Source organism: Globicephala melas, chromosome 6, assembly GCF_963455315.2.
Source record: "Globicephala melas chromosome 6, mGloMel1.2, whole genome shotgun sequence".
Lineage (NCBI taxonomy): Eukaryota > Metazoa > Chordata > Mammalia > Artiodactyla > Delphinidae > Globicephala > Globicephala melas.
The window spans coordinates 100,654,769-100,667,922 of record NC_083319.1 but is presented as its reverse complement, the minus strand read 5'-3'; the positions used below and the strand labels follow the sequence as shown (position 1 = coordinate 100,667,922).

Below are 13,154 nucleotides of genomic sequence, written 5' to 3'. Positions count from 1 at the left end.
TAACTTACCACTTTCTGATAAGCCATGGTCACGGCTGATTCCTTCTAGCACTCTTATTCTTGTTAGTCAAATACTGAGGTCCTTGGGCATCTTGGCTTGACCCCTGTAATCATGACCCACTGCTCAGCTAAACCATGTGAAGAAGTAAGTCCATCTGCCGCAGTTCTTCCTGGACTTCACTGACATGCAGTTTTAACAGAAGACTCTGCGAGATCGGTCATCCTCTTGTGGAACTTTGCATGCCTGCAGAGGGTTGGTGAAACCTGGGCTTCGTTTGGTATGTGTGAACCCGCTACAGAAATGTTCTGCTGACCCAGTGGCTTGTGTTCAGGGTAGAGGATGTTCCTAGGGTTTCTGTGCTGGATGGTGATGCACCCTCACTGGCGTAGACTCTTGGGCTGTTGATGACCTTGGAGGTGTTCATAGGGTGAAAACTGAGGATAGATCTCCCCATCGTCTAAAAACTCTCCCAACTATGATATCAGTTAGATGTCTCCACCAGAATTGTTGATTTCTTTAGTGAAATCAAAATCTCTGACTGAGAACTGATAGAGCAGGTGTGAAGAGGGGAAATGGGACTTCCATCAATCCAAATGTCATCCAATGTCCAGAAGAATAGAGGGAGAATTTACCATATTTGTTTATGAATAGGCACCAGAAAAGGTAAGAGACATAGCACACTTCTGTTTGTTTGGGTTTTTTTTAAAATTAAAATTCAAGCTTTTCTTTGCTTTTGTTTTTAATCTTTTGGATCCTAGTACATTTCTTAATGGAACTCAAATCCTTTGACCCAAAGCAGTTTTCTCAAGGAAATTGGTCCTGGGCAGTGCTTGATATACCAGAATGCGCTTGCTCAGCGACAGAGATAAGAACAATTAGTCAGTAAAGGTAGCAGTTCTGGTATCTGGCTGCCTGGGTGCAAATCCCAGCTTGATTACTTTTGAGCTATAGCTTTTCTGTCCCTTGGGTTTCCCTCAGGGAAATACAGATGCTGACAGTACCTCCCTCAGAGGGTTGCCTGGAGCTGTTACCATCCGGTACAGCAGCCACGACCCCAGGGGACCACTGAGCATTTGAAATGTGTTAGTCCAAATTGCGATGTGCTGTCAGTGTAAAGTACACCCCAGAGTGCAAAGATTTAGTACAAGAATGCAAAATATCTCCTTAATAATTTTACATCGATTACATACGGAAATGATAATATATGGGATATATTGGGTTAAACAAAATATATCTTTAGCCTTAGTTTCTCCCATTTCATTTTACTTTTTTAATGTGGCTCTCAGAAAAGTTTAAATTACCTATGTGGTTTGAATTATGTTTCTATTGGGAAACGCTAGTCTAGACTAGAGGATTAAATGAGTTCATACCTGTAAAGCACTTTTCACACAGTCATTGATACAGAATGAGTAATCAATAAATATAGGATTTTTTAAAAATCTAACTTTCTCATTAACAGAATCCCACCTTCATTGCCAGTTCATGTGGTATCCAGGCTGTGGCATAAAAGCAGAGGTCATCCTTTTAGAATGGGGGAGGGGAGGGGGATTGAATACATAAATTAGGTATAGAATAAGAAAGTCTATACGTCCTAGGTGGGGGGAATTACGTGGAAGGGCTCACCACAGTCCTCGCATCATAAAACTACCAGGCCCCCAAAAGTAAAGCACATTTGCCTCCCAGCACCTTCTAAGATACTGTTCTGCTGAAAGATGGAGCCTCTTAAGCCGCAAGCCTTCCTTCTGCCCTCCTGTGGCCGGCGTCTCTTTGGAAATGGCCTCGGAGGGGCAGTGGAGTATGCCGGGGCTGCCTGTACACCTGGAGCAGGAGTTGACCAGCCCCTGTAGCCTCCTGAGCACAGCTGCAGGCATTGTCGGAAGGGAGCCGAGAGGGCAGAGGTCGCTGGATCGGGCTTCTCAGAGGAAGTGGGACTTGAGGAATCCCTGTTCCCTGTGGGTTTGCCCTGTGGACCCTGCAGACACTGCAGGGCCCCCATTCTCCCCTCTGAGTAGCAGCAGTGCTCACTGCCTTGGGCCTTGATGGGCCCTTAGGCAGTGTCCAGCCCGGGTTTAGGGACTCATCCTTTTGGGCACACACTGGCGTGTGTCACGAGATGACACATCTCCCAGGAAATCAGCTGCTTTGGGCTGGGATCATGCCTCACTCTGCCTCTACTAGGTCCAACCTTATAACCCATGACTCTTGTCTAGACACAAGCATTGATTCCGTGTTGGGGTGAGATTTTATGATCCCAGGGGATCTTCACTTCCCATAAAGTACCCCATTGTCTGCCTACCCCCTTTACGACACAGAGTGCATTTCAGAGGCACTCAGGTCAGCAGATTTGAAGGGCATGTGGAAGGTCCACCTACTCACCAAAACCCTATTGCCCTTACTTCCAACATTGTACAATATGTAAAATTCAACTATTAAAATTCATATCTGGGCTTCCCTGGTGGCACAGCGGTTGAGAGTCCGCCTGCCGATGCAGGGGACACGGGTTCGTGCCCCGGTCCGGGAAGATCCCACATGCCGCGGAGCGGCTGGGCCCGTGAGCCATGGCCGCTGGGCCTGTGCGTCCGGGGCCTGTGCGTCCGGAGCCTGTGCTCTGCAACGGGAGAGGCCACAACAGTGAGAGGCCCATGTACAACAACAACAACAACAAAAAATATATATATATATATATAAATATATAAAACGTCCCTCCTTCTTACCCCTGGCACTCTCTTATGCCCTTATGCTACACTATTTTTTCATTATTCTGAAGCTTTTATCACTATCTAACATATTATTTTACTTATGCACTTTGTTTCTTGTTTATTGTCTGATTTTCTTCTTGATTGTAAGTCACAAATACAGTGATCTTTACTGAAAAAAAAAATTCATATCTAGGAATTCCCTGCGAAAACATAAAAGTTCCCTCTTCATAGAAAAGTCACAATTCTACTCCTTCATGTTTAAATTTCTTAATACAATAAATTAGTAAGGAATGGATTTCTCAGCTCTCTTTCCTGTGCAATTAGGTCAGAAGGAAAAGGCCGTTTTGATAAGGTGTAACGATTTGAATAGGAATTTATATTTATTCATTCAATTAATATTTGCTGAGTACCTACTGAGAACAAGGCTCAGGGGTTCAGAAGTGGCAGGAAGGAAAGAAGAAAACTAATGTGAATGAAGCCATGCTGTGTGCTAGGGATTTCCATGTTATCTCATTTAATCATCACATATACACCTGCAAAGAAGGTTATTTCCATGATCAGAAGAGGAAATCCAGGCTCCAAAAGTACCCCCAAATCTGTAGAGCTTGGAAGTGGTAAAGTCAGGATTCAGACCCTTATATTCTGACTCCAAGATACCCAACATCGTCTCTCCAGGGAACCAACGGTGCCAATAGGTACCAGGAGGAAGGGTTGCTGAGGGGCAAGAAGACCCATACAATGGAAGATGAGGGAGCCAAGGGCCTCCTCCAACCACTTCGCTTTTAATAGCCCTTTGACCTGTGATCAAAGCAGTAGAGCTTATTTTAAAACCATCCTGAGGATGGGTCTACTTTGAGTTATCCTACCCTGTTACCGTCCAACCGGTTTTTAATAAGCGCCCAACATGTGCCAGGCACCGTGCTAGGCCCAGGGCCCAGCCGAGACCCCCATCACCAACAGCACCGGCTCCGCGTGAGTGATGTGAGCAGAGAGGGGACATCCGCTCCCACGGAGCCTGGCCTGCTTCAAGGGGAGGCCGCGGGGCCTCAGGCGCCGGCTCCAGCGCGGCTGCAGCGGGGCCGGGAAGCCTAGGCGGCCGAGTCAGCACGGTCCCCGCTCAGGGACCCTGATCACCCAAAGCGCCCTCGCGGGCTCACGTGTGCCGCCCACCCCGGGCCGTGTGCGGCCGCAGCCTGGGCTTGAGGACACCCCGGCTCCGCGGCCGCCGGCGCTGGGAAGGGCGGGGAGTAGGGACGCAGAGCGCGGCGGCCGGATCGCGAAGGGGCTGCCAGCCCGGGGCCACTTGCCTGCTCCCGGGAGGGGCACCGGTCCCCGTCCCCGCAACCGGGGACACCCGGTGGGGCTCGGTTCTAAACCGGGTCATCGGGCTGCCAACAGTCTTGTCATGGGACGCGCTGCAGCGGGGGCCACAAGCAGGGGGACCACCTTGGACGGATTCCCCTCCAGGCCACTCTCGCCCCCCAGCAGCTGGAGTCTCCTGCCGAGAAAGTTCAAGTGCAGAAAGGAAACTGGAGCCTGGGAGGAGCTGGCGAGGCCTCTGGTCTGCAGCGGGTGGCAGCCCACCTCGGGACAGGGGTTCGGTGGGCATTTTGCTCTCCATCCTCCGCAGCTCTGCTTTGGACGTTGGCAATTTTTCCCTCCTGAGGGATGGGTGGATGCCAATGTGAAAAATGGATGTTACAGTGCAATAAGGGAAAGACATAGAATAGTAAGGGGATTTTAAAAAAACACGTAGAGATAATTTCCAAAAAAAAGAAATACGGGTGGCCAATAGAGCCTGAAGAAAAGAAAGGTCAACCTCACTAATAGCAAAAGAAACGTTGGTTACAACAGAATACCTCCCCCCCCCCTTATCAGATGGAGAAAGGTCTGAAAGCATGGTCATAGCTAGAGTTTTGAGGTTGTGGCGAAATCTACATACTTCAGGTCGACGTGTACCCTAGCACAGTCCTTCTGGAGGCAGTTAATATAGTTTTGCAGAAGCATTCACTTTTTAACAGCCCTTTGACCCAGAAATTTTGCCTTTAGGAGTTTATCCCAAGACTGTGGAAAATTTTAGCTACAAGGATATTCATTTCAGCTATGTGAACAGCAGTAAAAAATTTACTGGTAAGATTATTCAATCTTATGGTGCATTCATAAGATTGAATACTATGTAATAAAAATCTTGTAGAAGTCAATGAGGCATGATGTTTGCAATATACTGGTAGATGTGAAAAACAGTTTACAAAAGAGTATGTAGAAAATTATTGTAAGTTTTAAGAGGAAATATATATGTACAGAAAAAAGGCTGGAAGGGGTGTACACCAGAGTGTTGACAATCATTCTATCCAATAGGGGTATTGCAAATTCTTTTCTACTTTTTACTTGTTTGTGTTCTCCAGATTTGTATCACCAAGTTGTATAACTTTTGCAATAAGAAAGAAAAAACCATGAAAGTTATTTTTAAAAAGAAAAGAGAAGCATCTGGGTCTAATATTTTACAATTCCCCGGAGAGTAGGAGAAGCCCCACAAAGGAAGCAAAAAATTCAGGAGCACTTTTGTAGGAAAGATTTAAGAGTTGAACACTAGCCATTCATTCCCACAGATTGGAGAGTCCAAGAAGTTGGGCGGAGCAGTTTATAGATATACAAATCCAGAGATTACGATTTCCTCTTAAAAAATTACAGAACCACATACTTTTTCCGTTTCTTTTTGAGATGTGAATAGACAATCTGCAGCCCTCTGTAGCTCTCGCGTGAGGGGGAGCTTGGGAGATGGTAAGAAAATGCTGGACTGGGGCTGTTAGAGCACAGAGGTGAAGGTGAAGGACACAGGTCAGCCTGCTGCCCTCGTTCAGAACCTGCCTTGCCACTTAACCAACAGTGCAACCTGAGGCAACTTGCTGAAACTCTCTGTGCCTTGATAGTAATGGTGTTTGCCCCATTAAGTGAATTAATACAGCAGAATGTTGAGAGTCATGTTTTCAAACATTAAATCATGTGTACGTTTTAAAATGTACCCAAGACTTGTTTTAATCAGGTGTGGAAAGACACAGGCACAGAAATGACTGTCATGGAGGAAGAAGGTTATAGTCACAGATCCCTAGAATCAAGGAGGCCTGGCACACCATGCAGGGCCACAGGAAGAAGCACCAGGGTTGGTCAGAGGCAGGAGTGAGGGGAAAATGTGGGTAAGAGCATCTACTATGACTGTCACAGTAAGCAGGCTAATCAGGTTAAGGATTGGTTAGTTGAATAATTTCACCTCTCTCTGGGGCATAAGGGCATAGGGATCATCTCTTCTTATCTGGTACCTGGTCTTAGAGTGATTAGGGCAGGGGGTTAGTGGCCCAGAGTGTGAGATCTTGACAATGGAAATAGTTGGGAAGGTATAGCTCTGGACTGATTGGTTTACACATGCAGAGTACACTTGTGGGTGAGTCCTTTATCATCGCTAAGAATTAACCAGAAAGTGGGTAGCGTAGTTTCTGAGTAGTCGTTCTCCAGAGTCAGCATAGACCCCAGATATCAAAACGGCAGAAATACAGAAAATAAAAAGGCATGATTCATACACAGTGCCTGCATAGGGGAGGCACTTTATAATGTTAGCTTCATATTGGTTGTAGGTCTGTCACTCTGCGGGACCTTTGGCAAGTCATGGACTTTCTGTCTTAAATTTCTGCCAGATGAGGATATAGACACTGGCTACAAGAGGAAAAACTTTGCTGAGTTCAAGGTCAGGCCACCTGGCTCAGGTGGTTCCATCCATGAATATTCACTGATTTCCTGTAGGCAAACCACAGCTAGAACATGAATGCCCTGTCAGTTCCTATTAGAACCATGGCAAGAGCATGTCTGCTTTACCCACATGAGGTCTAATGTGTACCAGGAGCTCAATGAATGTTTATTGAGTGAGTAAATCAATTTGATACTGTGACCTCAGTGGAAATGAACAGAAATAGACTTTTTTTCCTTTTACATCATTTCCAAATATTGGGGGATTTAATGGTTATTCTTTTATGATTGGTGTATAGCTTAATTCTACTGTAGTCAGGGAACACATTGTGTGTGATTTCATTAGATGTGGTGAGACTTGCTTTATGACCCAGGTTAGGGTCCATTTGGGTAACTCTTGCATGTGGACTTGAAGCAAGTCTGTCTTCTGAGTCCAGTTGATAGAAACTTGTCAATTAAATCGCATTTGTTTATCATATTGTTCACTTCTTTAGTACGAGGATTTTTTGTCTGCTTCTCCTGATGAACGGTGTGTAATATCTCCCACTCTGATTACAGATTTGTCGTTTTCTTCCTATTAGTTCTGTCAATATTTATTTCATACATGCGGAGTCTGCGTATACAAACTGAGAAGAGTTAGTTAATATCTTCCTGATGGACTGACTCTTCCATCATCATAAGTTTTTGTCTTCAGTAACACTTTTTGTCTTAAAGTTGACTTTATCTTACTTTGTACCAACTTTTTTTGGATGAATGTGTGTGTGGTAAATCTTTTTCCATCCTTTTACTTTAAACTTCTTGGTCTTCCATAGGAAATAGAAAATATTGTTTTGTTAAATCCATTATGACAATCTTTGTCTTTTCATTGCAGTATCATCTAACGAAATTACTGATATATTTGGTTTTAAATCCACCATCTTACTATTTTTTCTATTTGTGGCAACTCCTCTATGTTACTTTTTCTCTGCTTTATTGCTCTAATTTTGGATTAATCGGGATTAAAAAAAATAATTCCATCATTTCTCCCCTTTATCGCCATGTTCATTCTACTTTTTTTCTCTTCTTATGCTGATTACATAAAGACTACAGTATGCATCTAACTAAGACTATTACGATTTGCTGAAGTCTAATAGAAAAGAGTACTTTCATCACTTCCCAGATAGTGCAAAGACCTTGGAACACTTCCATTTAATCCCCTTCTACATTTTGTGCTGTTTTCACCATGGTATTTTAATGACACATATATTGTAAACCCTATAAGACATTATTATTTTACACAGTTGATCTTCATTCAGATTAACCTGCATAGCTCCCCCTTCCATTTCCTTCATTCCACATCTAGGATGATTTGTCCTGTGGTCTGAAGAACTCCCTTTAGTATTTTCATCTTGGAGAACTCTGATGATAAAGTCTCTCGACTTTTTGTTTTTTTAAAAATAAATTTATGTATTTATTTATTTATCTTTGGCTGCGTTGGGTCTTCGTTGCTGCGCGTGAGCTTTCCCTAGTTGTGGCGAGCGGGGTCTACTCTTCGTTGCGGTGTGCGGGCTTCTCACTGCGGTGGCTTCTCTTGTTGCAGAGCATGGGCTCTAGGAGCGTGGGCTTCAGTAGTTGTGGCACGTGGGATCAGTAGTTGTGGCCCATGGGCTCTAGAGCGCAGGCTCAGTAGTTGTGGTACACAGGCTTAGTTGCTCCGTGGCATGTGGGATCTTCCCGGACCAGGGCTCGAACCTCTGTCCCCTGCATTGGCAGGCAGATTCTTAACCACTGCACCACCAGGGAAGTCCTCTCTCCACTTTTGTGAAAACCTTTATTCTCTCCAGGGGGTACAGAATTCTAGGCTGACTTATTTTTTTCAACCCTTCAAAACTGTCATGTGATTATCTTCTTTGTTTCCTTGTTTTTTGTTGAGAGGCCAACTGTTACCCTTACTGCTGCTCCTTTGAAGTTAATACTCCTTTTATACTCCGGCTGCTTGTAAGCTTTCCTATTTGTCTTGGATTTTCCATGGTCTGATTTTGATGTGCCCTGGTATGGTTTTTTTTTTTGGTAAACTGTACTTCTTGGGCTTCTTATCTTTCATCAGTTTCGTATAATTCTTGGCCGTTATCTTTTCAAATATTTCTTCCAGACGTCCTCTCTGTCCTCTTTTGGAGTTCCAATTATACGGATGTTAGATCTTTCTAACACGTAGAAAGTAACTCTGTCCTAACTTCTAGAGTTTAGCACTTCAGGGACCCCTATCTGAAAGCCTGGGGCTATTTAACAGGGCCCTTCCTCCTTGGCAGGCTCTGAACTCCAATTTTTTGTGTCCTGAGTCCTGGGAGGATGCCTGAAGTTTTGCTTAGCTTCCCAGCCTGTTGGCAACTGCCTTGGAATTGGCAAATGGCTTAAGGGGAAAAGCAGACACGAGTGTCAGGCTTACCTCGCTGTACTTCCCATCTCTCTGGATTCTTGAGTCGTTGCTGCCTCGATACCTCTCCAGTGTCTTCAGATACATGCTTTTAGGGTTTTACCTACCTTTTCCAGTTGTCCTTGGTGGGAAGGTGTATCTGTTACAAGCTAGTCTGCCGTAGCCAGAAACACATGGTACTGTGTGGAAATGACAAGAGATGGCTTCTGCCCCTGGGACTGAGTGTCCACTAAAGCCTGATATGACACTGGTGTAGAGCACAAGCAGGATGCTATTTTAAAGAGAATCAGAGAAGACATTGATTCTGATTAGGAGCATCTGGGAAGCTTTCCTTGAAGAACAGGAAGGATTGTGACGGACACTTTTCGGAGGGAAGGGGAGGCGTGGGGATGGAGCACATTGATGGAGGTGGGAAAACTTAAGCCACTCTAAGCTGATATGATTGGATGGGTGACACGTGAAGGGCTGGAGTGAGGGCAAGGAGAGAAGTGTTGGAACTGAAGCCAGGAACGTAGGTATGTTCCGCCTTATAAAGGCATCTGTGTCCCAGGTGGAATTTGGACATTTTTAATATGTGATAGTGGATCATGGATGTTTTGGTAGCTTGGGGTTGACTACTTCTGGCTTTGCCTGCACGAACAGTGCAATTCCGGTGAAGTCTAGCAGAAAATTCCTCTCTCTCTGCTTCTTGATTTTCTCCCTCGTAGAGTAAGAATCCTCATCTCTGGCTACTCCACCCATGTCTCAAGATTCTAGTGAGGCATAGATGAGCTCGTGGACGCCAATGTGCTGGGACAGGAGTGAAACGTGGCCAGGGCGGAGGAGGCGATGAGGGGTCCCTTCAGAGCCACGTACTAGCCTGTCAGGCTGTGGTCTGAAGAGGGCCGTTGCAGGAACCCCACAACTTTCTGGCCTTGTTTGTGAGTCACAGGATGAGGGTGGCTGGATCTCCAGCGAACCAGAGGGCCTTCCAAAATCCTCGATCCTGACTGCCCCCCAAAGCTGAGGCATCTCTGCCCCCAAACCCAGGATGGGACCAGGCACTGCCTGGCCGTCCCGACAGATGTGGAACTGCCTCTTTCCGAGTTAGATCATCCCTCCCAGGTGTTCTGGGCACTTATCTGGTCCTTCCTTGGTGGTGGTGTGCCATGAACTGAGTCACACAATTGGCCTAACCCTCTGTACCTGGTTAATAGAGAATGTATGACGCCCTGCTGTAGCTTTCACCTGCTGGTCCTGGTTTCCTTTGGGGGCCCCATCTTCCAAGTCTACTTCCTCTTCCAGGAAATACCCCTGCAGTCCTTTAAGACAGTCTTCCTAGCTCTCTGAATTATGGAAGGATCAAGGTACCTGAACTAAGTTTTTATTTCCCGCTCTAGGACCTCATCCTGGAATTCATAGAGGTAGGTTCCACCTGGGTACGGTGACCACAATCTTGAAAATATAAAAATTTTAAATTTTTATTTAGCAGATGCGCCTGTAGGGCTTATTATGTACCATTCATTTAATCCTCATAACAGTTCGGTGAGCTAGATATAATTATCCTACCCATTTTATAGATATGAAACATCAAACAGCAGAGAGAAGTTAAGTATTTTGCCCAAGGTCACACAGCTAGTCCGTATCAGAATGAGAACGCAAACCCAGACTGTCTGGCTCCAGAGTCTGTGATCACCCCCCACCCCCTCACTCTGCTGTCCTGCTCTCCCTTGCCTGATGATGGGCCACTCAGCCCCTCCCCTGTTTGGTACAAAGAGCTTTATGCCTCCCTTCTGTGCACAGAGCGGGCTGGACTCAGCCCCCAGCAGCCCTCAGGGACGTAAGCTATGTAAAGGGATGGAATTGTCTCCTGGGCATCCTTGGCTTCCCCAAGTGCTAGAGCAGTGCCTCAGGACTGCTGTCTGGGTCTACTCCACCGTTCAGCTAAGGACAGGCCCTGCGTGAGAGCTGTTTAAGGGACTCTACCTCTGACCTCCTCGTTTAGTGGTCTCAGCCATCTTGAGGTCCAGAGTATAAAACATAATGAGATCTGGGGTGTGGGTGGGCAGCATGTCGGGGTGTCTGGAGGCCTGGAGCCTGAAAGCAGAGCTATAGGAAGGTTCAGGTATGTGCCCGTGAGTAAGTAAAGATGGAGACTCAAAGCCTCATAGTGTTATTCTCAGCACCCAGAAGATGCCGTTTCCATCCAGGTCAGCTAACGTCCAGAGGGAGGAAGGCCGCCTTACCTGGGAGTACCCGAGCCCTCTTCAACATACACTGTCACATCTGCGTTTCTCCAGCCACTCGGTACCTGGAACCAAATCACCTTTTCATTCCATAAACATGTCTTCCAACCTACCATGCTCACTCTGGAGGAGCCAAAGAAGAATGAGAAACAAGTCCTGCCCTTAAGCAGTTTGTAACCTCTTTGGGGATATGAAGGTGTCTGGGAGGGGTGAGGAGAAGGTCTAGATAATAAGCCCGCCTTGGAAGGAAGTCCCTGGGGGCTGCTTCAGTAGCCCACCAGAGGGCAATCTCTAGGTCCATCCATGTTGCTGCAAATGGCATTATTCCGTTATTTTTTATGGCTGAGTAATACTCCATTGTATATATGTACCACATCTTTATCCATTAATGTACCTAGTCTTTTTTAAAAAACTCTACTCAAATGGGGACTTCCCTGGTGGTACAGTGGCTAAGACTCCCCGCTCCCAGTGCAGGAGGCCCAGGTTCAATCCCTGGTCAGGGAACTAGATCCCACATGCCGCAACTAAAGACCCCATGTACCGCAGCCTAGATCCCATGTGCCACAACTAAGACCCAGCACAGCTAAATAAATAAATAAATATTTAACAAAACAAAACAAACCAAAAGACTCTACTCAAATGAAGTCTAAGTGTGCTCTGTTTCCTGCCAGGACTCATCCTGGAAGAAAGCATTTCAAAGATCTGGGAAGGTGGTGGGCAAAGAAGTAGGACTTCCCAGGCCTGTCTAGCTGAAGCGTAAGATGGGAGAAGAGAAGAGGTTGGAATCTGGAATGAGCTTTCAATCCTAAGCAAAAGAGTACGAAATCACTGGCCGTTTTCCAGATGTCTGTAACCCGAACCTCTCCTCTCTTCCAGGGAACTCCTGCCCATCCCTCCTGAGCGCCAAGTGTCCCCCTCCATCAGGTCTTCCAGCCCGAGGACAGGGATGGAGAGACCCGGAGGCTCCTGCCTTTGCGGCTGTCTGTCTGTGCTCGCCCTCCTGCCCGCCCTGAGCCTGGCGCAGTACGAGAGCTGGCCCCACTACCCCGAGTACTTCCAGCAGCCCGCCCCGGAGTACCACCGGCCTCAGGTGCCCTCCGACGTGGTCAAGATCCAGCTGCGCCTGGCGGGCCAGAAGAGGAAGCACAGCGAGGGCCGGGTGGAGGTGTACTACGACGGCCGGTGGGGCACCGTGTGTGACGACGACTTCTCCATCCACGCTGCCCACGTCGTCTGCCGGGAGCTGGGCTACGTGGAGGCCAAGTCCTGGACCCCCAGCTCTTCCTACGGCAAAGGGGAAGGTAAACCGCTCTGCGCTTGGGAACCGAGCACTGGGGTCACCTGGAGAGCCCGGGCACAGGCTTCTAGGGGGATAGCCTGGCAAACGGAGCTGCAGTTACTGTCAAGTAGCAATTCCTGATAATACACCATCTGGGCAGCCTCCGTGTCTGTGCTGGAAGGTGGGAGCAGAGGGGTGCCAGGGAGGGGGACGGTGACCGCCGGTCCTGCGTTGCCCAGGACTTTCCTGGTTTTAGCACACAAAGCCTGGCAGCCTGGGAAACTCCTGGTCCTGGGAAACCAGGCTGGTTAGTGACCCTAGGGAGCGGCTGAAGTCAGTCTGTGGTTATCTCTTGAGCCCTGTGCCCTGCCTGGGGCTGCGTCAGCCAGGGGGAGATGGTGCCTTTCTTCCGCCCCCTGGAAGGAGTGCCTTTGGCTCTTTGTCACAAAGGCTGCCCATAGGCTAGTGTCCCCTGACTCTTCCACCCTCCTGTCCCGGTAGAGTTCACACTTTTAATACCAACACATTGTTCTGGGCTTGGCCAGGACAGGAACCGAGTTGCTTTGGGTTTTTCACTTTGATTGGCTTCTTGTTTCCTCCCTTTTTAAGTCAATACACTGAAAAAAAAATTGGGGGAAAAAAAAATTTTGAGGGAGGGCAGGTGTTAGAGCCCAGAACCTTGGGCTTAGTCCTGTGTCGACCTAACTATCTATATGCTTTGTGGGAAGACATTTATCCTCCTTGCCCTCAGTTTCCTAATCTGAAAGTTAGGCTCTCTAAGAATTCTTGAAGCTGTCATA

At 47.0% G+C, this 13,154-nt stretch overlaps 1 protein-coding gene across 1 annotated transcript in view; it reads left to right on the top strand.

Moving 5' to 3' along the window:
• The window catches only part of LOC132597427 (lysyl oxidase homolog 2), a 102,378-nt gene that overhangs the window by 16,774 nt on the left and 72,450 nt on the right, over nt 1-13,154 (top strand). Inside the window, exon 2 of the mRNA XM_060300036.1 lies at nt 11,952-12,376. Coding sequence (XP_060156019.1) covers nt 12,022-12,376 — 355 coding nt within the window. The 5' untranslated portion in view covers nt 11,952-12,021. The remainder of the gene's footprint in view (nt 1-11,951; nt 12,377-13,154) is intronic.